Source organism: Dioscorea cayenensis, chromosome 5 (genome assembly GCF_009730915.1).
Source record: "Dioscorea cayenensis subsp. rotundata cultivar TDr96_F1 chromosome 5, TDr96_F1_v2_PseudoChromosome.rev07_lg8_w22 25.fasta, whole genome shotgun sequence".
Classification (NCBI taxonomy): Eukaryota; Viridiplantae; Streptophyta; class Magnoliopsida; order Dioscoreales; family Dioscoreaceae; genus Dioscorea; species Dioscorea cayenensis.
In genome coordinates, this window is record NC_052475.1 from 22,035,907 (window position 1) to 22,058,242 (window position 22,336).

The 22,336-nt window shown below is 34.7% G+C and overlaps 1 protein-coding gene across 3 annotated transcripts in view; it reads right to left on the reverse strand.

The window, feature by feature from the left end:
• Positions 1 to 1,476: 1,476 nt before the first annotated feature.
• LOC120261270 (1,4-alpha-glucan-branching enzyme 3, chloroplastic/amyloplastic) overlaps positions 1,477 to 22,336 on the reverse strand; it is a 37,760-nt gene continuing 16,900 nt past the window's right edge. For 2 of the 3 annotated variants that reach the window (XR_005536583.1, XR_005536584.1), the window contains exons 11-22: positions 13,261 to 13,363; positions 11,128 to 11,265; positions 7,291 to 7,362; positions 6,677 to 6,781; positions 5,803 to 5,880; positions 5,580 to 5,690; positions 4,933 to 5,013; positions 3,626 to 3,730; positions 2,229 to 2,314; positions 2,050 to 2,104; positions 1,845 to 1,963; positions 1,477 to 1,775 (exon numbers count right to left, since the gene is read on the reverse strand). Coding sequence is in view for 1 of the 3 variants with exons in the window: in XM_039269088.1 (XP_039125022.1) it covers positions 1,931 to 1,963; positions 2,050 to 2,104; positions 2,229 to 2,314; positions 3,626 to 3,730; positions 4,933 to 5,013; positions 5,580 to 5,690; positions 5,803 to 5,880; positions 6,677 to 6,781; positions 7,291 to 7,362; positions 11,128 to 11,265; positions 13,261 to 13,363 (967 nt within the window). In the remaining 2 variants the exon portion in view is untranslated. Of the gene's footprint in view, positions 1,964 to 2,049; positions 2,105 to 2,228; positions 2,315 to 3,625; positions 3,731 to 4,932; positions 5,014 to 5,579; positions 5,691 to 5,802; positions 5,881 to 6,676; positions 6,782 to 7,290; positions 7,363 to 11,127; positions 11,266 to 13,260; positions 13,364 to 22,336 lie in introns of all 3 variants that reach the window. The other variant, XM_039269088.1, reaches the window with a different exon arrangement.

The window sequence follows — 22,336 nt, forward strand, 5'->3', positions numbered from 1 at the left end:
AATCATCTTCACAATATACATATATATGTATATATATATATGTATGTCTGTATACAGGGGTGATTAATTTATCCACATTAATTTCACAATATATATGTTAAACATGTTTTTATATTAACTAATGTGATATATAATGTGATCACACAAGGTGACATTGTTTTAGCATTGATGTGTTAGATAAATGCCAATATTTTGAATAAGGGATGATTCAGGTGATGAAAGGAATAGCAAATTATGATAATTAAAATGATGGTTGATTAGGCTTGTAAATGAACCTTGAAAAAGTTATGGATTTAAAAAAACATAATATATAAATATATATATATATATATATATAATTTACATTACCGTTTTACCAGGAAATTAAGTTGGCTTCTGTGCATGGTTACTTAAACAGCTTCATTTGAAAGATTGCTCCCACTTTTGTTAAACCAGCTACAAAAGCTTAATTCAAGAGATTGAATGAGCCAAACCATGAACTTGTGCATATACATACATACATATATACATGCATGCATGCATATATATATATATATATATATAAGGTTTCTTGAGCTGAAAATTAATGCCTCTAAAAGTGTCTCATTGGTCTGCAAAATTTTAAAGTTACCTACGTTAACTATGAAAATATTCCCAATTGTCGTTTTGACTTTCAAAGGATTGAAATTGTCCGGATGCGTTAGGTAATGGAAAATTCAACTTTCATTCTCCAATTGACCAACATAATATAAATTTAATAAAACTACTGCATTTTATTATTTTAAAAATTAAAGGGATAATATTTAAATTTTATATTCCTAAGTTATGCTTTAGCAATGAACAATATTAATTTCATTTTGTCAATCATTAGATAACCCAATGGTATGGCACCAAAGTATAAAAAGAGGTCATGGGTACAAATCTCTCCCCGACAGTATTATACTGTTCATACACTATTTATCCGAAATTTTTATATTATTTTTATAATATACATATACTGTACATCCAGATTCCAGTACTGTTGATACTGTTTATATTCATTAAAAAAAAATGCTTGTCAAATATTATTAAAAAAAATATTAATTTCATTTTTGCATTATATCAAAATAGGTTTGATAGGAAGGTAGTACAGAAAAATTTTCAAGAGTACATACAGACAATTAGCATATTATTCCTATGAATGTACATACATACACATTATATACACACGAATCACTTATGATTTGAATATCTCCAATAGAATATGGTTTGGGAAATAGAAAATTGTACACCCTTATTTGCGGTTTAAAAGACAATAAATTACATACTTTCATTACCTTATATTCAAAATCAGTAACTTAATAGAAATCCCAAATGCATTCCATTGCCATGAATTTATGCTATTATAGTATGTAGATCGTTTACCGGACAATAAAATTCTACTAATTCTTGTAAAATCCAAGGGTAAAGAGAGTGAAAAATAAAAAATGTAAAAGAGTCTTATCAGGCTGGGTATCATTAATTAAATAGATAGCATAAAGATGATGAAGATAATTAAAATGTTTGGACATTGAATTATTCTTACAGAAGAATTTTAAGCACAGTTGATTACTCTCAGTACAAAGGCAACACATCTGCTTCCAGCTCCAGACAAAAGCTAAATGCCTCCAGCTAAATTCCGCCAGTAAGATCATCCATCATGCATAAGCAGCTGATACACATCTTATAGCAGTTCCGGAAGCTGTATCACCAATTACTTAACTGCTTGCCAGATTAGGGGTTGCTCCAGGAAATCAACCTCACTAATGTCACATTGCCTACAGATTCATGTTTAATACAGGGGAAATGATACAATGTATTGGAGGCTTGAACACACATTAGTTTACCTGGTTCCAAGTGAAGAATTCGAACTGCTAGAACAGTTTGAAACACGTATCCAAAAGATCTTGCTTTTGCTTGACGTAACACGGATTTATATTCTCAGGATACGAGTTAATTTATATACCTGGCACATTATAGAATTCAGCATAGGCACCGAACATATCATGCACCTTAAATCTCTTACCACAAAAAACTAGCAATAATACCAACCTGCGCACTTCTAGAAGGCAAAGTAACCTCCAAGGAATTCCGGTAACCATCAGTTCTGAAATTAAAAAGAAAAAGAAAAATTACTAAACATCAAATGCAAATATTGGAAGAATTGTAAGCCATCACTTATAACAATGCCATGACTAAATGACAATAACTGGAAATAACGCATTAAGGACCTTTTTGAACTTGTCTTTTTGAGATTTTGATCACTCTGGATTACTCCTCGCCCACCAAAGCTCACGTCATCGGTGTTCAGTATCACCTGTCAACACAAGTTGAAGCAAAAAATAAATGAGTTCAAGTTAATCACACAAGATCCATCTTTCAGCATGAAAACACTAATTTTATTGCAGTGGAACGTGGACAGTGTCTAAGCAATTTCCAAAATTATCATAGATACATATTTAAGTTGCAATTATAAGTGTCATCTAAGTTGTTTAGTGTGTGGCTCACATAATTAACTGCTCAGGATCAAATACAAACTTCCGACAATGATGCAAAGTGATGATATGTTTTTTTTTTTGCTAGTGTGCACATTTATAATTATACATTATCTGGCATAGAACAGTTCACACCAGATTTGGTAATGGAGTCCAGGAAGAAAAAAAAAACCAATTTTATAGCCTTTGATCAAGACTGTTATGACAGGTGCATACTGTAGTCTAAATGGTCTAAAATTTGCTATCCACCTACTATTGTCAATACCCTGACCGCTGATGATAAGAATAGGCTTGTGTTCGAGTCAAGTTTGGATGATTCCAAGAGTAGCAAGGTTTAATCAAGTATCTATCTATTGTATTTTGCTATTCACTTATTTTCTACTTAGCCACTAGATTTAGGATTTGCTTTGAGGTATGAATAAAGGTGAAATTGTGTACATGAACTAAATCATATTATCCATAGAAACTCAACATCTTGAATTGTTCTCATTTTTATCATCTGTTGCAGATTAAAAGGGCTATTGGAAGATAGTCTTCTTTCTTCCCATGTCATCCTCATTATCTGTCATCAGAGCCACATTTTCCCTCAGATGCCTTCAAATAGGGAAATGACAACAACCTCAATTACACTGGTAGATTATTTTGGATGAAAACATTTCAGGCTTTTCTCACCCAGTTAACAACGATTTTGATTCAACTAGCAGGATAAAAAAACCAACTGGACCATGAGATTGGCAAGAAATATAATCATATCGTATTTAAGTACACAACATTCTATGGACAATGTAGCTCCGAAAGTGGTAGTAAAAACCTAAGAGCATTTAGCAGCAGAGGAATAGAAAGTGCCAAGCCATTACAAAGTTCCACCATCACAGAAGTCAGACATGATATAATTGTTTGATTCAGTGGTCAAGCACAGGAATACTCTCCAAAGTAACATACAGAAATATTATTTATTTTCATTAGCTCTTAATAAATGAACATACTGCCATTACAAAAGAAAATGGTAATTGCTCAGTAGTAAAGCTCACCTATTAGAAAATTAACACATCAAATTTTATTGAAATGTCACAGGATTAGTGTATGCAAAACTTCAGAAACCATCAAAACTCAACCACACAAAAGCAACTTACCATATATTCACCAGCTTCTTCTACTCCTATACTATAATTTTCATAGGACTTCTCAGGATGAAAATTAAAAACAAAGAGAAGACGTCCTCTAATATAGGATATCACCTGCCAAGCCCAAAAATCTAAGTCAATTATCTTCTCAAACATGAATTAAAGATGTAGCACATGCATAGATGAATATAAAAATTGCGGGTATAAAATATGCAAGTATACTGTGATATCAACATGTTCTGAACATCACTTGGTATGAGAATTTGGAATAATTTAATTGCCTTAACACTCAACCTTATATATATTTAATATTTGGTATATGGATTTCATAAATATAATGAAACCTTGTTCATCAGTAAGACATCCCCTTGGGCCTTTCAAGAAGTTTCTACTGCTAACGATATACAAGACAAGGTACTGATATGAAGACACAGGGATCATTCTGTCATTGTGTGAAAGACATTATTGCGTGATTCAATAAACCCCAAAGGTCGTGTTCAAGGTCGACTCACCTATCAAATCTCTAGGTTGAAGGTGGATTGGCTCCTAAGACTATGTAATATAGAATAAAGCCAGCGGTTTGAGAAATGGTAATGAACCAAAAAAGAAATACCCTAAATAAAATTTACAACTTTCCAGTCAGCATAGTATTTCATAGAAAATTCAGGTTCCAAAGATATTATGCTTGCAAAAACATATATTGGCTTTCGAATGGCCTGAAGTGAGAAAGTGTCTTCTCCTTATGACATGATTATATGAAAACCTCACCCCACGCTGCCATCAGGCATGGCTCTAGATTTAAATTATTGACAGTTAATAAACTTCAAAATTAACTATAAATGCCAGAAAATAGTCTAATAAATTATAAAAATATAAAAAAATGGAAAAAAAAAATGATGAGAAACAATGTCTATTGTCAATTTTTGGTTTTAAGATGATTTCTCCAAATACATCTGCTTGTATTAAGATATCTACATTTTCAAAAAATGCTGTTAATAATAGTTTAAGTTACACAATATAAGTTACTTATCACATCCCCATTTCATAACAAGTTCCAACCAAGCATTAAGTGAGTTCTAGGCAATAGCAGATCTTCCATGTAGAGAAATGTATGGCTGACTATCACACCTTGACATCTATAATGGTGTCCCTCCTTTTCACTGAATACTAAATCTACTGACTAGATTAACAAAAAATCATCAGTTCTCTAAGTTGAGCATAGCAACATACTTATAAATCCCTAACAGCTTATTTCTTGAATGGGATCATAAAAACCCACCGGAAAAAGGAACTAACTGAAGTAACATGAATCATACCATTTTTGAGTCATCTACATGATGCACAGTTGATGGATTTCGGGAAAGTATTTGTTCCTTTTCGTCTAACTTCATCATCTCCTGCACCAAAAAAAAAACATATAACACTTGGAAGTGGGGGAAAATAGCTATGCATTTGGAAAGTTGTCATTATCAGAATTGGTCAAAATTTTTAAAATAGTTGGCCAGACCAATGACAAACAGTAAATTCTATCAAATGTACAAGCTTATCATCAACTTCAGGGTGCCTGGGTGTTTTGTGTGTTCTCCAAAATCTATGTGATCAAGAGATCACATCAAGTCAAGATTAGATAATGTACATAGTGGTTGTTTGTAAAACTCACTCTTACACCTCTAAGAAGAGCTAAATGCTCCCGTCTTAACTGCCTGTGATATAAAATTCTAGGTATTATCTATGAATACCCAAGAAAAGAGTCATAAACAAAATTAAGATGATAATAAATTATTAAGTTAAAATTTTCAACTTCTACTATTTCATGTAATGATATTAGAAACAGTTACCACTTACAAGGTCTTGTATGGCAAGTCGTAATTCACTTCTCAAGAATTTTAATAAGTTGATAAAATGGCCAAAGCTCCAAAGGCTTCACACATTTTAGTAAGAAATTCAAATCAAGGGTTCATACCTTATCAAAGTTAAATAGGCCCATGTGCAATCCCTTATCCTTCAAGAGATCCCATTTACGATTGGCAAAAGCAAATGAGTAGTTGTTGCTTTCCATTGGGAACTCAACTCTCTGTAAAAGATCAAAAGATTTTGCAATTATTAAACCACAACCAAAGAACTTGAGCACCACTAAAACCATGAACACTAGGTAAAGAAGGGATATGGTGGAAAAGATGTCTTACATTTGGATGTCCAAATTCATTTCCCATAAAATTGAGATAAGCAGATCCACCAATTGAAAATGAAATCAATCTGATCATCTGAGAAAAAATGGCCATTAGTTATTTTATTTTATTTTATTTCTTCTTCTAGATCATCTCTTGGTATGCAGTCACAAGTTCTATATATAAAAATATAATGAAAGAAAAATGACATGTGGGAGAAATACAAACATTAACTGGCTCCATGAATCTATAAATGGAGGCTGAGGTGCAATGAGAAAATAAAAATGATAGAATAACTACTTGCACATTACCAACATTTCAGGTTTTCAGTGAAGAAAAAGCAGAACATAACTAACGTTTATAAAACGAGTCCATAACTAGAAATGGCAAGCCTTCAACATTCTCCCAATTTCTATTATACAATAGCAAAGATTAGCTAACAATATTCAGATATTAGGGCCCTTCTACCACCCTGATATGGAATTTCTTTAGTAATACCTAGTTTCATGAAATCAAGAAATATGTCAAACAATCTTTTTCTCTGTGATCCTGAAGAATGATCAATATCAATAGCTACAAAAAAAAAGTTGAATAGGATGCAAGTGTTGAGCATGAGATGCAAAAGAACAATGATCGAGATGCACGCTTTCCAGCACAAGACACATAATGCCTGACACAGCTATCTACTATTGTGCCATGCAGGTTGTGTCTCTTCATTGATCCAGGTTTGTTCCACATTTTTACTGGTTAAGATTTTGATCTTGTCTTGTCTTGTATGATCAATTTTTAGTGCTCTAATATGAAATATGTAAGTGTTTTAATAAAGAAATTTAATCATCAGAAAATGAAAATGCTGATCGAAAGAAGAATAAAACAATGTAAAACATAATACCTTGTGTAGTGAGGAACCTCTAAATTCAAAATCTTCCAAGCCAATGAAATTCTGATTGTTATTACCGAATAAAATTTCCGCAAATGATCTTCCTCCAGATATGGACTGGCATAGTATGCTCAAAAGTGATTAAACAATTTTGTGCATAAAACAGAAGACAATCAAGCAATTACTTCTATGCAAAAACTAAATAAATTATGCAACAAATGTATGGAGCAACAAACTGAAGATATGAGTCACCTAAAGTTTAACATTTGAAAATCATGGTTAAAACCAAAAAGCAAACAGAGGAAGTTAGCATCATAAAAACATCATTCAGAAATTATTGAATAGAAACAAATGCGCACTCACCAAGATAGAATTAACTTGAATGTAAATACAAAGAAAACAAAAGAAAATAATTTCCAATGGCAAAAGAACATATAAATGCAAAATTTACAACACCTTCCAAAACTTGTCTGAGGGTGCACAAATTAAACGATCGCATACCTACTCATTGACTTTTTTTTTATTTTAGGAAATTAACTCCAGTGATTTGGAAATTGAAAACAAGACAAAATTCAAATCAATAAATGATTCTGATAAAATGCAAAAGGAAAAACTAGATATCATACCTGATTATGATTCTCACAATAGACAAGCATCCTACGATTGTTACTCTGACTATTTACGAGCACATTCACTATCTGCATATTTGCATTATGTTTAGCTGAGGGTACTGAACAAATTTGACGACCTATTAAAATCTTCTGATTTATAGCATAGAGATAATATTTGATACAGAAAAAGATGACCACAACCATGAAACAAATCACAACATATGTGCCACCAGTACATAAAAAATTTACATATTTTTTATAGAATAATTGTTGGAATAACAAAAAGATTCTGCAGGCCTCACAGGTCGTTTAGTTTGAACAGCAAGGCAACCAGGAACTCGAAAGCCAACAAGATTAAATTTGATGGCAGGGACTTAAATTTCTTTATAAAAAATCTACTGGCAAATGTCAATAAACATTAATTGATGTCTCCAAAGTGACAAATTGATGGAATAAGAACCAACCCCTTTAAAATTAAAATCATGAAGCTAATCAAATTACAGAACGAGATCTAAATGGAAACAATATATTTTGGGATTTCTTTTTTTAATTTTTAAGTGAAATCAATCTCAATAGGGATCACAACTATTGTTGGTATTATTTAAAGTGCATTTAAGGAGCAAGGCTGCCCTCCTCTAAAGCTTAGCAAAGCCAGCTCAAGTGACCTGTGAGCCAAAACAGAATATGTTTCAGCTTATCCACCCTGTAATGCAATATTAATAACAATAATAATCATAATCATAATTCTAAAACAACAATAACTTTTGCAACTTCTTGATTTTAATAAATCCTAGTTTGAACCTAGTTTGACAGAATATATCAAATCAATCTCAAATGCCATTTGTGTTCATGGGAAATCAAAAAATCAGGAACCTTGTTTGTTATCAAGTGATAATACTCACTAAGACTAGTTTTTTCCCCCACATTTTCAAACCCTATATATGTGCTTTCATTGTGCACTGTAACTATTGGCTGTCAACTACAAAAATTTATAAATTTAAAAATCCAAAAATTACAAAAGCTTGTTTAAGCATGATGAGAAGTATAAACAGGTAGTTGTGGGGCAAATTGAACAAAACAAATTTTCATACAAGAATGATTGGAGTAAAACCTTAAGATATGTCACTAAAGCAAGATAACTTAAGCAATTTAGACAGTGTTAAAATAGCTTGAGCTAAATTGGGTCTAGGATTTTATTGCTTGAATTTGTTTTGGAGTGAAAACCTTTAATTGAACTTAACCTGAATTTTGATTTAATAATATTAATAAAATAAATATTTTAAGAATAAATTAATACAATGTTTATTAATATCAATAACATTTTAGGCAGTGTGTTTATTAATATTAATAACTTTTAAATATTAATTCATAAAAAAATTTAAATATTCAAGAAGAAAGCCCTCCAAAATCTGCTTATGTTCAAAAGTGTTTTGTTAGAGGTGGTGAAGGTTATCTAATAGTGGGTTTTGAAGCAAAAACGCTTTGGGTGTGTTTATTTGTGTTGGAGTAAAGAAAGTAGGAAAATAAGATGGAGTGTCACTTTGATGTAGTGAGGTGAATTCGAGATGTAGTCTCACTTACAACATTTGTTTTGGAGGAAGGGTGACAAAAAGGAGTAAAGAGTTTATAGAGATTGTCATTTTTCCCTACTTCAAAAAACTTTGGATTGAAGTTCAAGAATGCGGAAGTAAGGTAAAACAGGACTTTCTAACTTCCTCATAAAAAAAAAATAATAAAAAAAAAGACAAAGTGAAGAAAGTCAACCTATTTCTTAGCATCCCTCATTTCACCAAAATAAATAAACCTTTAGAATAAGGTAGTCACAACCTCAAAGATAGGATACAGCTAGAGGTGGGCACGGGCCGTCCGGCAACCCGGCCCGGCCCGTGCCCGGCCCGCCGGGTCATTGATCCGTAATCGGCCCGTACTGTAGACGGGCCGGTTACGGGTTGGGCTTCTTCCAACCCGTGGCCCGGCGGGCCAACCCGCCGGGCCCGGCCCTAATTAAAACCGGGTTGCAACCCAGTTCCCAACCCGCCGGGTCAACCTGGCGGGTTGGGCCCGTTGAAGCCCAGCTGGCCTTCAACGGCTATGAATTCAAATATTCATAGCCGTTGAAGCCAACGGCTGTGATTTTTGAATTTCAAAAATCACAGGGCCATTTTTTTTTTTTTTTTAATTTCAAATTTTAAATTTTCAGAAATTCATTTTTTCTTAAAATTCTTATAAATTTCTATATATACCCCCACCCCACTATTATTTACTTTTTACCAATTATTACTCTTTCCCAACTCTCTACTCTCATGCTCTCTTAATCTCCTACTTTCATTCTCTCTTAATTTCACTCTCTCAAGGCATATTATTTGGATTCTTGGAGTTTAATTATTTCAAGTCAACAAGAAGCAGAAGAAGGAAGTTCAGATGCTAGTGATTTCTTCTACACAGATAACATGATGAGCACACCTGGCTCGACAGTCATTAAGTCCGACCAAGACCTAGATGGTACCGATTAAGTAAGTGGGTGACCGATTATAATGTGTAATAGAACTACGTCGGCTTTGATTCCTCTTACACTCAGGAGGATACGTAGGCAACTTGATTCGGCATGTAAACGAATTAAGTCCAAGCCATTTATTTTCAAATTTAGTGTAATTTAAATTTTTAGTGAAATTTAGTGTAATACGTGGGACATCTCTTATTACTTGGAAACTTGTGGTCTTCATTTTTGGGGTCTTAATTAATTCATTTTTTTCTATGAAATTTTCTGAATTTTTTCTTGAATTTTCACACATTTTCTCATTTTTTTCTCATTTTTTCTGAATTTTCTGTATTTTGTTTAAATTTTTTTAATTTTTTTTAAGGTGGGCCACGACCCGGCCCGCCGGGCCCAAGCTGCGGGCCGACCCCGGGCCCAACCCGGCGGGTTGGCCCACCGGTTTGGCCCGGCCCCCCCGGGCCAACTTGCCAGCCGGGTTCTAAACCTAGCCGGGCCGGGTCCGGGTCAGTGGGCCGGTGAACCGGACCCGGCGGGTCGGGCCCGCCAGGTCCGGTTATCCGGCCCGTGCCCACCTCTAGATACAGCTAAAACAACCCTCGTTATGTCATTCATTCCTATTGCTTCTTAGAAAAGATCATAGGACTTTCAAATATTAAATCAAAAGGACTATCCAATTAAAGTTTCAATGCAGCTATACAAGTATTTACCTAAATAAGAAAACAAATATGACTTATCTAAACTTCAAAACATACTTAATAAAATCATACTTGAAATAAAATTAAAAATCAAAAAATTTAAGCAACAGTCTTGGTACACTTATGCAGGCCAAATTATGAAATTACCAAAATACTCAAAATACTAAAATTCAAGAAACCATAATCTTAAAGAACAAGCACTAGACCATGCCAAATAATCATGTTTGATGTGGATATCTGGATTCTATGCTTCATCAACAACAAAGTTTTGCTAGATGAAAAGGAAAAGATAAAGCCAAAAATACAAAAATAAAAAATTTTACTTAATTAAATGTTGCTAGTCCAAAAACATATGGCTATGAATGTTTTAGACATGACATTGATCTAAAGTTGATGACAAGAAAACCTTGTCAAGGTCTGTTGCTATCCTAGTTTTACTGGAGCCCATAAAAAACTATCTTCAATTATATATACTTTTGTAAAAATAAGAGCTTACAATGATACTGATCTAGGGTAGGGTGTAGAAAAGCTATCTACTTAGAAACCAAATTAAGAATCCTATAAGCATCAGAGTTCGACAAGCAAAGGCAACAATAATATTAAAAGTGCTCTAAATAAAGACAAATCATTGTAAGATTTCAACAGTTATGTAAATAAGACCTTGCTCATGCTCCAAGCCTGATCAGGGACATCTTGAAGAAGCCATAACCATAAATCCATCACAGAAAGGTTGACATAGTAATCAAATCCTAATCCACCTTGAGTTGTTGATTCACATAATCCAGGATAAAATGTTGCCTGCAACCCAAGGTGGTAGTAGTAGTTGCAGTAATTACAATAACAATAATAAACAAAATAGTCTGCTTATGAGAGGTATCAAATAACAACTTAAAAGGTTAAACAACAATAATGCAGCATAACTTAGCTAAAGCATGCAACATTTACCAAGTTATATTAGCATAGAATGTCCTATTTAGACTAAACAATGTTGAAGGTAAATTAGTGGATCAAAAAACTCAGAAGAAAATGGTAGCAACAAATTAAGCTAGGCAAAAAATCATAGTTGAATACTATTAAGTAGATTCAATAATTTGATAACATATTGACTAACCTAAAACTTCAAAAGTGAACTTAAATTCACTAACCACTCTCTTCTAAAACTAACACATTCTCCTTACAAAGATTCATTTCTCACTGAGATCACTTGCCCTACATCCATTTTTCTCTCTTAGTCTCCAATTCCAAATCCCTTCAACGCTTTCCTTTCTCTTCCTCTGATCTCAGCCTTCAACCATTATCTTATCTTCTTTTCTTCCAAGCATCTCTTAAATTTGCAGTTGCACCACACTTACACTTAAAATATCACTTCTCTACGGCTCCTTCATATTCTAGCAATATCTCACAATAAACATCTCATCCATGCTCTAGAAATGTTAGGGAGAGAATGGACGTAGTGAATAGTCAATGGTAATTCACTATAACAGTGAACCATCCTTGACACAACTATTGCTCTAAGATCCTAATGTCATGCAATTCCCCTTTCATTTGCTAATTTTGTTTTTGCCAACATCAGGCCATTCTCAAAAACCTTCGCATACAATAGCTACCAACAGCTTCATCTCTAAACTTTTTTTCTTCAACAACCTATGCCATTGAACTATCATTGTGTATTCCTTTTTATTATTGGACATCAGACATAAAAAATTACTTATTATCATAGTTTAATTTTCTTATGTTGATTTGTAATATAATCATGCTTAAAATTGCAAGTAATATCATTGTGATGTTGTAGTGTTGTATATCAATAATCAATATGCACATATACCTTTCTGATAATGGTTAATGTCATTAGGTGCAGGCTAGTAACAGTAATAAAATTTTGGGCCTTTGCACAATTCCATGCCTGCGTGCGTGGGTGTGTGTGAGTTTTGGTGAATGATTCCATGGATACATGGAATCATTGAATATAGGTTGGCTACTTTGGGCCAGTGGTTTTCTAGTGAATGAACAAACTATAAGCCCTAGAACAATCAAATCTCCAATACATGAAGGTGGAAAATAGACTCTATCTACAGTGCTTCAATTTTAAATGATTCTTGGGAGAGACAACTATGTCCCAATAAATTATTGTCTTCTTTTACCCTGGGGACAATTTAGGCCCAGGGATTGATTGATTTCATTGTGGAGTAGAGCTTTGAACCAAAATTAAAATTGAAGGCCCAACCACAAGTGGAGGGTGGATTAGTAACAATTAAAGGAACTCAAATGTTTCACATCAGTAATTAGTAGTAAAAATTGTTTTAGTTGGTCATCAATACCTGCTCAACTACTATATATACAAATATGATCAATGGCTTTGTCTATGCAGAATTTGTTGACAACAAGTGTGCAATCAATGATGAAAGTAAAAATCAGTTAGCATCCAACTCAAGATTGGAGGATCACCACAAAAGCAAAATTCTGATCTGAGAAAACTTCAAGAACAAATTGACATATGCCACATAACCAGGTTTCAATTAAATGTAAGAAAGAAATGAAATAGTTCCATATGCAGAAAACTGAAAACTATACTAAATCCTAAAGCATAACTGAAAAGCAATCTCAGATCATAACCTGAATTACTAAATAACACCATTTTAGATTTGGTATAATTTGAAATTCAAATCATTTAACTAACTAGAAAGTGAAATACACACACACACACACGCACACACACACACATGCACACACACAGAAACAACGGCAAAAACACTCGAATAACCATGAGGCCAATCAATTTGAAATATAACTTACATCTTCTGCAATTGTTATAATATCTGGGTGGAGTTCATGCAGCATCTCATTTGCTAAAATGAGGTATATCAGAGCATCTTTGTCAACATATTGATTGGCAAACCTACATCCAAGAGAGATCACAATAAATGAATTCTAGGAATTCACACTAAAAAGATGACAAGAGAGAAAATAAACAATTGGAGGAAAAGATATGAAAAGTTTGCCTCTGACTGTCAACCAGAGCACAAATAATGTTGTAGAGTGAAAACTGGTGTTTAATTTTGTTACATTTTAGTCAGTATATGCCAATTCACATATTAAGCTTACATAGAAAAAATATATATGTGAAATACAGAAATTAAGATGCAACTTGAGTTTTTGACAGGCAAAAAGCTTAATATGCAATATTGAGAATCAACAAAAGAAATGAAAAAGAAAAAAGAAAAAAAAAAGAAAAAAAGAAGAAAAAAAAAAGAAGAATTAGATATATGTTTTGGACATCATTGTTCAACTCAGCAGAATCAACTCAACTCAGCCAATTCACCCCATTTTAGACCCCATCAGATAACAAATGAAGGATAAACCTTCAGGGAGATCAGCTAGCTGGCTCCAAGAAATCAAGTTTTTCTCAATTTCAAATTCCTTATCACCAGCAACTGAGGAAAAAAAAAGGAAGAAGAAGAAATTTACCCTACTCCTCAGTTGTGTTTTTCACTGTATAGAACAAATTCCTAATGTCAATTGGATTAGAGACATGTTGACCTACAAATGTAAATACTAAAATGCATTGTTATTAAGTTAAATCTATGCTCCTGATGACTAGATTCCCAGCCAATGGATAAAAATATTTCTGGTTTTGCACTTTGGGCATTTCATTTTGTTAAAAGAAGTGTTGTACATCCGGATCCCATATAAGACTTTTAAATAAAAGCAAGGGTGTCTCACATGTGAAACAGCGAGACACATTTTCTCAACACATCTCAACATGGTATCAGAGACACTCCCACCACAGCCCTTGTTGTCCTTCCACAGCCATCGCCGCTACTCGCCGTTGCCATCATCGGCCACCTAGTCTACTTCACTGACAAAGAGTTCATGCTCTTCTTGGGCTGAAACAATGAAAGCAAGGAGCTGAATACTAGAGCTCTTCTCATCTTCTTCTCCTCCATGTTCTTGTTCTTGTTTGTTGTGATGGAGAACCAGACAAGTTCTGTTGGTGGACAAACCACGATCAATCATACAGTGGAGAATTTGAGGACTTTTTTTAGGGAAATAGTGCAGCTGTTTGATGCTCAGTGAGGTGGACATGTGGCATCTAGCTCGGAGATTGTACTGAAGCCATAGATTGAGCAGCACATCAAACTAGAGTTGAAGCCGAACTTGAGTCTTGAGGGCACTAAAAACTATTTGAGCTGGTCATGCCGGGCTATCCTTATTCTGAAGACGAAGGACTTGAAGGGATATGTTATTGGAGGACGCAGTGAGCCAACTGACAAGTCAACAATTAATTGGAGGGTGTGGAGCTCTACTAACTCATTAGTGGTTGCAAGACTAATGAACTTGATGTCACGATCAATTGTGTCTATGCTTGAGGCCATCGAACAAGCTAGTGAGGTGTGGAAGGCAGTGAAGAACATGTATTCTAGGGTTGGAAATGCCATGTTAATGACACAGGTTGAAGAACTTATGAAGACAAGGCAAGACCAACATACTATTCTAGAATATGCCGCTGAGCTCAAGCGGTTGAGATCTAACCTTGACTATTATGATCCATAAACAGTACCTGATGTAGAGAGTGCAACAATCAACAGAAAGTGGATTGATCGTCGGAGAATAGTCCAATTTCTCAAAGGTATAAATCCTAGCCTTGAGAATCGAAGAGCGGCTATATTTGCACAATCCACCTTGCCATCCTTGGAGGAGGCAATATCAGCTATGGCACAAGAGGAGACAAGATAGCAATTGACGGGTAATAATTTTGTCTCAAATACCCAATCATCCTTAGTTGTCTCTAATGTGAGACCTGCAAGTGGTGAAACTAGGTTTGGAGAATGCTATAATTGTGGAGACTATGGACATATCAGCAGATTTTGTACACAACCAAGAACTAGAGGAAGAGGAAAAGGCAGGGGTGGTGGTAGAGGAGGTCATGGACGGAATATTGGTGAACGTGGTAAGGATACCGGTGGACACAAGGCACATCTTTCTGTTTTTGGAGGTGGTGAGGCAATCCAGTCTACTGAGATGACTACAAGAGAAATGGAACAATGGAAAGCATTCAAGTCAAATATCGATGGTACTGAAGACAAAACTCCCACCACTGACGAAACCACATGCACATCTTTCAGTAACTTTGCCAACTATGCCCACTCAGGCACAGGTAGTCAAGCACAAGCCTTGCATCTTCATGTAAAAGTGCATCTTCAAAATGGATTGTAGATTCGGGTGCATCTAAGCATGTAGCATGTGCATATAGTGAGTTCTCTGCATATAGTCCATTTGCATACCATGAAACCATCAAGACTGCTGATGGTACATTACAACCTATTATAGGAAAGGGATCTGTCAAATGCACATCATCCATTGTTATATCTGATGTCCTACATGTTCCTTCCTTTCTTGTTAATCTACATTCAGTTAGTGCTATTGTCTACCAACTTAAATGCATTGTTTCCTTTGATGAGTTTAAGGTTTGGTTTTAGGAGAAAGGGGAGGGGAGGAAACTTGGAACTGGCACATGGCATGATAGGTTGTGGTATCTGGACAGAGAAAATGTTGATGCCGCTTTAGTGTTTGTTCTTACTATTGTTGTTGGAGGCAATGTGGAATCTGAGATACTGTTTGGGTTGTCGAAGGTGCGCCTGAGGCGCTAGGCGCACAAGGCTCGCCGGTCTGTGCCCTTATACACATCGGGCCGGCGGTGTCAAGGAGGCACACGTCTTTGAGCCTAGGCATCAGGCGAGGGCTTAGGCGCCCCTCCATAGTATTCAAGTATGTTTTTTCATTCACTTCCACTTTTAATCATGGCCACAGATTTTAATTTTAAGTTTTAATCTGATCCACAAATCTTGCATCTTGGTGATTGAAATAGGAGAAAACTCACTGCCCACACTTAAAAAATCAAAATCCAAATCAAGACAAAAGCACCCAAAACCGGTCGTCACTTCTCTCTCTTGCATCCGGCCTGGTCAGCACTTCCCTGTGGTACGCCTCCATTCTTTCACTTTCTTCTCTCTCCCACCTCTCTCGATCAAGGCACGCTCACAACCCTGACACTCATTTTCCACTCTCTTTATTGCTCACCCATCACCGATCCCTTGAAACCAACAAAATTTCTTGTTGCCCAACACCTGCTCGACGAAATGGCTCGAAGAGATTTAGCACATCTCAACCCTCTCTTCTCCGCTCACATCCGAAACAACAATCCTAAGCTTGGCTGATCATCCTCTCTTTATCTCTATTCCTCTCCTCTTTATGTTTTCATGTCTTTCTCTGAGACCTGTGTAATTTGTTGAGTTTTTAAATATAATTTGTTAAAATTTGTGTATTAAATATTATAGAAATATATATAAATTGGTTGATGTTACTTGTTCAAACTTGTTGGTTGCTTACTGTACCTGTTGATTGCTTCACAAACTTGCTTCAAAGTTCAAACCGGCTTATTAAAATTTCTAGTTGAAAACTTGTGTCACAACTCACAATTGTGTATTTATTTAATATGTAGTTATATAATATATAGTTATATTAATATACATATGAAGTGTGTTATTGAAAGTCTTGAAAACATAATTATATAAACAAAATGATCTATCTAAACCCACGACCTGAAACCTGAAATGCAAAGGTATTCTAAATACTTAAACATAATTGTTATGATGTACTGTCTTCAAAGACTCAAAGTTCAAACTGAAAGTTTGAAACTACAATTTGCAACACCTAATGGTCCTGATCATTGTAAAAGAGACAACAATTGCTAAATAATGCACAAATATGACTTCACCTCATCTAACAGATTAGAGGCAAACAACTTGAAGATTCCACTACAAAGTCTGCAATGCAAAGTGTCATTCTCTACTTCTTCGAAATCTACAGAACTGTTCTTATTGCTTAGAAGATAACATGCTTGATTCTAAATAATTTTGATAATTTGATCCACAATGAAGTGTGAACATATTTTAATTACAGAATTTAGTAGATTGAATTCTAAATTATTTAATCACGCTGGCTTGTACTTTTTAATAGTTTTATACCAAGTTAAATTTGTTTTTGTAACTTTGTTTAGTGGATTGAATTTGTGTTTATTTGTTGATAGGTATATGGCTTCTTCAAATGAGGACTATTTCATCATCAAGTGGAAAAAGTGATCCATGTTGGAAATATGTTCACTTCATTAATCCAAACAACAAGAATGATTTGAAATGCAACTTTTGTGATAAAGTTACAAAATGTGGAATATTGAGAGCTAAATGTTGTATATAAAAACTGCATAATTTTCATCATGCATTTAGTTGTTGATTCTTAATTAATCATGTATTTTCTTAGCATTTGTAATAAATTCTTCCTTTTTGTACAAACTATTTCTTTTAATTATTTTGCATGTAGGAGGCTGGACCTGACCCAAAACTTTGATAAACTGAAGGTGTTCAAAAGCAAGGAGAAAAATGACAAGACTTGACAGATGGGCTAGCTTTTCCAAAATACACAATCCTTCAAGTAAACTAGCACACCTGTGGTCTGTAAAAATACCTGGGACCCAGCACCTAACACTTGGTATAAAAGGCATCAAGAAAGAGGTTTTCAGGGAGGAAAGCAGGCAGAGAAAGGGCTAGAGACCTGAAGATCAAGTTTTTGTGGGCAACATAGGGATTTTCCAAGCTTGTCCTGTGTTCTTGCATAGCATTTACTTTTCCTGTTTTCTTTAGTAATTAAGACATGGAAGTGTAGAACTTCTCTCTAGGTATGGGATTAGCCCAAAGTTGTGATGATTGATGTCGTTGTTTCTTTTGTAAAGATCTTTTATAATTAATGGTAGATTACTTTAAGTTGGAGTGTAAAAGCACTTGCTTGCTTTATCATAGGGATCAAGATTAACTGAAAGGTTATTCTAGGTCTTGAAAATTCTTAAGTCAACCCTGAAATTACAAAAAAGTATTTCTTGAGGGTTTATTGTTTAATCATTAAGAGTTCATCTACCATGAAAGTAGGAGTTGGCTCAATCTAAATCAACTTGTTATCTCTTGAAAAAGAGTGACAAGTAATTAAAGATTATTACCCTTCAATTGATCTACCTAAATCAAGTAGAGATCCAAACACATCTTTCATTACTCTTTGTGGTGAGTTCCTAAGCCTAGGTTTACTTAAATCTAAGTTACAGTCCACACCCTTGCATCTCTGCATTTCTCATTTGTGTAATTTCTCCTGCTTTGTTGTTTTTATTCTCCCTTCTCTACATCTTTTAATTGCTTAGATAGCCAACTGTTGCAATAGATTAGTAATCACACTTGGTCTATATGGGATCGATATCTTAATTACTACTTGGCAAAACCATACACTTGCGGTTGCACAACACTAAACAACATATTGTGGGAGGTTTTAGAAATACAACAATTTGTAAAAGATGTCCACCACCTGTGCAAGAAGAGATTCAGTCTTATATGATAAATAAGGTTAATGCAAGCAAGATGGTTGAAGGTAATTTTCCGGATATTACCGAAGTAGATGCTTTTGGTGGTGATGAAGAAGATTAAGATGAAAAAACCATTTTGATTAGCCCGCACCAAGGAGGCAGTAAAATTTTGAATGCAAAGAAACAACATCGACAAAAAGGGCCACTAGATTTATACTTCACACAAAGTGCTGAAAAATCAAGTAAAAGAGAAGGAAAGATGAAGCAAACAATGATACTTGCAAGAAGGAGTTGCGAGAAAGAGCATGTAGAGAAATAGCTCGATGGTTGTATGATGTAATGATTCCATTTAATGTTGTTAAATATCCTCAATTTCAAGTAAAGATCGATGCAATTAGTCAATATGGTATAGGCATAAAAGCACCTAGCTACCATGAGCTCCACGTCTCCTTTCTTAATAAAGAAGTGGAGGATGGCAAAAATATACTACAGCCATATGAAGAAGAATGGGCACATTATGGTCGCTCTATAATGGCTGATGGTTGGACGGACAAGAGGGCATTGATAAATTTTTTAGTGAATTCTCTAAAAGAAACATTGTTCTTAGAATCTATCAATACTCCGGGTTATGTGAAAACTAGAGAAAAAATGTTTGAGTTGCTTGATCGCATGGTCCAACATGTCAGAGAGAAAAATGTTATACAAATAGTTACTGCCAGCGCATCTGCCAATGTCTTTGCAGGTATAAAATTAATCTATCCATCCTATCCTAGTACATGTTATTTGAATACTTTATTAACTGAAAGTGTTTGTCTATTTGATGATTTTTGAATTTATTTTTAGGTAAGCACTTGGAAGAAAAATATAAGAATTTGTTTTGGACTCCTTGTGCCACACATTGTTTGGATTTGATTTTGGAAGATATTGGCAAGATCCAAATGTGAAACGAACTGTATAAAGAGCAATCAGCTTAAACTCCATTTATGTTCGATCGGGCATGGTTAATTAGTTAAGGAGTTTCCCAATCAAAGAATTTGTTAGGCCGGCTGTTACAAGGTTTGCCACGGCTTTTCTCACACTTAAACGAATCCATAAATTGAAGAATTGTATGAGGAAAATGTCTACTTCTAAAGAATGGGAAAAGAGTACATGGTCAAAGGAAATTGCCAGGAAAAAAAGCACAAGCTAGTGTAATGATGACAAGATTTTGGACCAGCATTTTATATATTTTAAAGATTTTTCAGTCCTCTGGTTGGTGTGCTTCGATTGGCTGATGGTGAGAAAAAACTAACTATAGGTGACATTTTTGAAGCCATGGATAGCGCCAAGGAAGCTATAGCAAAGCCGTTTGGAGAGAATGAAGAACAATACAAAGATGTGTTTGATATCATCGACAAACGATGGGAATGTCAACCTCATCGACCTTTGCATGCGGCTAGACATTATCTTAATCCGGAATTTTTTTATGCCAACCCGATAGAGATTATCAAGACTAGTGAGATAATCGATGGGGTGCTTGAAACTCTAGAGAGATTGGTTACAGATTCTTCATGTCAAGACAAAATCAACAATCAAATAAGTATACATCAAAATGCATGTGGCATATTTGGAAGAAACATTGCAATTAGGAATCGAAGTTTGAAATCACCAGGTACTTAAGTTTTGTTATAAATTGATAAGATTTAACTTATACTATTGTGTAACTAACTTTGCTATTAATTAATTTAATTAATAGCCGAATGATGGAAATCTTATGGAGCCTTAACTCCAGAGTTGCTAGATTTTGCAATCAAAGTACTCAATCTAACTTGTAGCGCATTTGGTTGCGAGCGTAATTAGAGTATTTTTGAACATGTACGAATTATACTTATATATAGTATACTAGTGTTTTCCTTTTAATATTGTAGATTAACCTCTAAGGCCCTAACTATATACTATATAAATATATAATGTTGTCCTTTTTTTTCAGGTTTATACTAAAAAAAGAATGGACTTGATGAACAAAAGATGAATGATTTGGTCTTCGTGAAATATAGCCAAGCACTAAAGCGTCGATATGATGACTATGATCGTATTGACCCTATTTCTTTACAAGATATTGATGATGCAAATAAGTGGTTGATGGGTACACTAGAACAAGAGCAAGGAGACGACGAACTAGTGTTCGGTGATGATGACCATACTTAGGATGCAGTTGAAAGAGCAACTGGAATTGATGAAAACGCATATACTACTCAAGGCCGAGGAGAAGGAAAGGGAATAAATGTTACTGCTTCAAGTTCAAGGCCATCAAAGGGGAAAAAGAAGGAAATGAAGGCATCATTTGCTAGTTTGAGAACCCCCTTAATTTCTAGAGATGGCGATGAGGAAGAAAATCTTGGAGATGATTATTTTGATGAAGAGGATGATCAATTTGAAGAGAAAATTGATGGAGTTGGTGGCGATGATAATTATGAACCACTTGACTTTTGATGATGAAAGTGATTAGTGGCTAGATTTTATTGAGTTAGGATTCAATGGGTGCATTATATCATGTTATAGCATTTTGGTCTTGAACATTTGAACTTATTCAGTATGTCATTATGCGTGTTGATATCCTCTATGATATTAATCTTTAGAACATTCTAAAAAAACTCTTTCATTTTTCTTGAGTGCACCCAGTATCGCTCGGCCGCGAGCCTGCACCTAGGCTCCAGGACCCCCTTGCGCCTAGATGAGCCTTACGCCATGACAATCTTGGTTGCTATTACATCACTGTTGTCTTGGCCATTTAGTAAATTAAGTCATATTTTTCCAGTGCTTTACATGATAGTAAATAAGGAAAAGCTTGTGTGTGATGCTTGTGAGCTTGGTAAGCACACAAGAAGTATTTATGTCAGTTTTGGTCATAGAAGTTCAAAACCTTTTGATGTTATTCACTTAGATGTATGAGGACCTTGTCCTGTGACTACAATAAGTGGTTATAAATGGTTTATTACCTTCATTGATTGTCGCTCTCGTATGACATGGTTGTATTTGATGAAGAATAAGAATGATGCTCTTGCATGCTTCAAAGATTTTCATAAATCAGTTATGACTCAATATGATGCGCAAGTGAAGATATTTCGTACTGACAATGGGAAAGAATATATAAACACTGAATTTGGTGTGTATTTGTCAAATAATGGGATACTTCATCAAACTACATGTCCTAATAGTGCATCTCAAAACGGAGTTGCTGAAAGGAAGAACCGACATTTGCTAGAGGTGGCAAGATCGTTGATGTTCACAATGAATGTTCCAAAGTATCTTAGGAGCGAAGCTGTCTGCACAGCAGCATATCTAATAAATCGGATGCTATCTAAAGTTTTGGATTGGAAAACTCCTTATGATATACTTAATGGTGAGAATAAATATATTGTTCCCCCAAAGATGTTCGGTTGTGTTTGCTTCGTAAGGGATTACAGACTGACAGTTGGAAAACTTAAT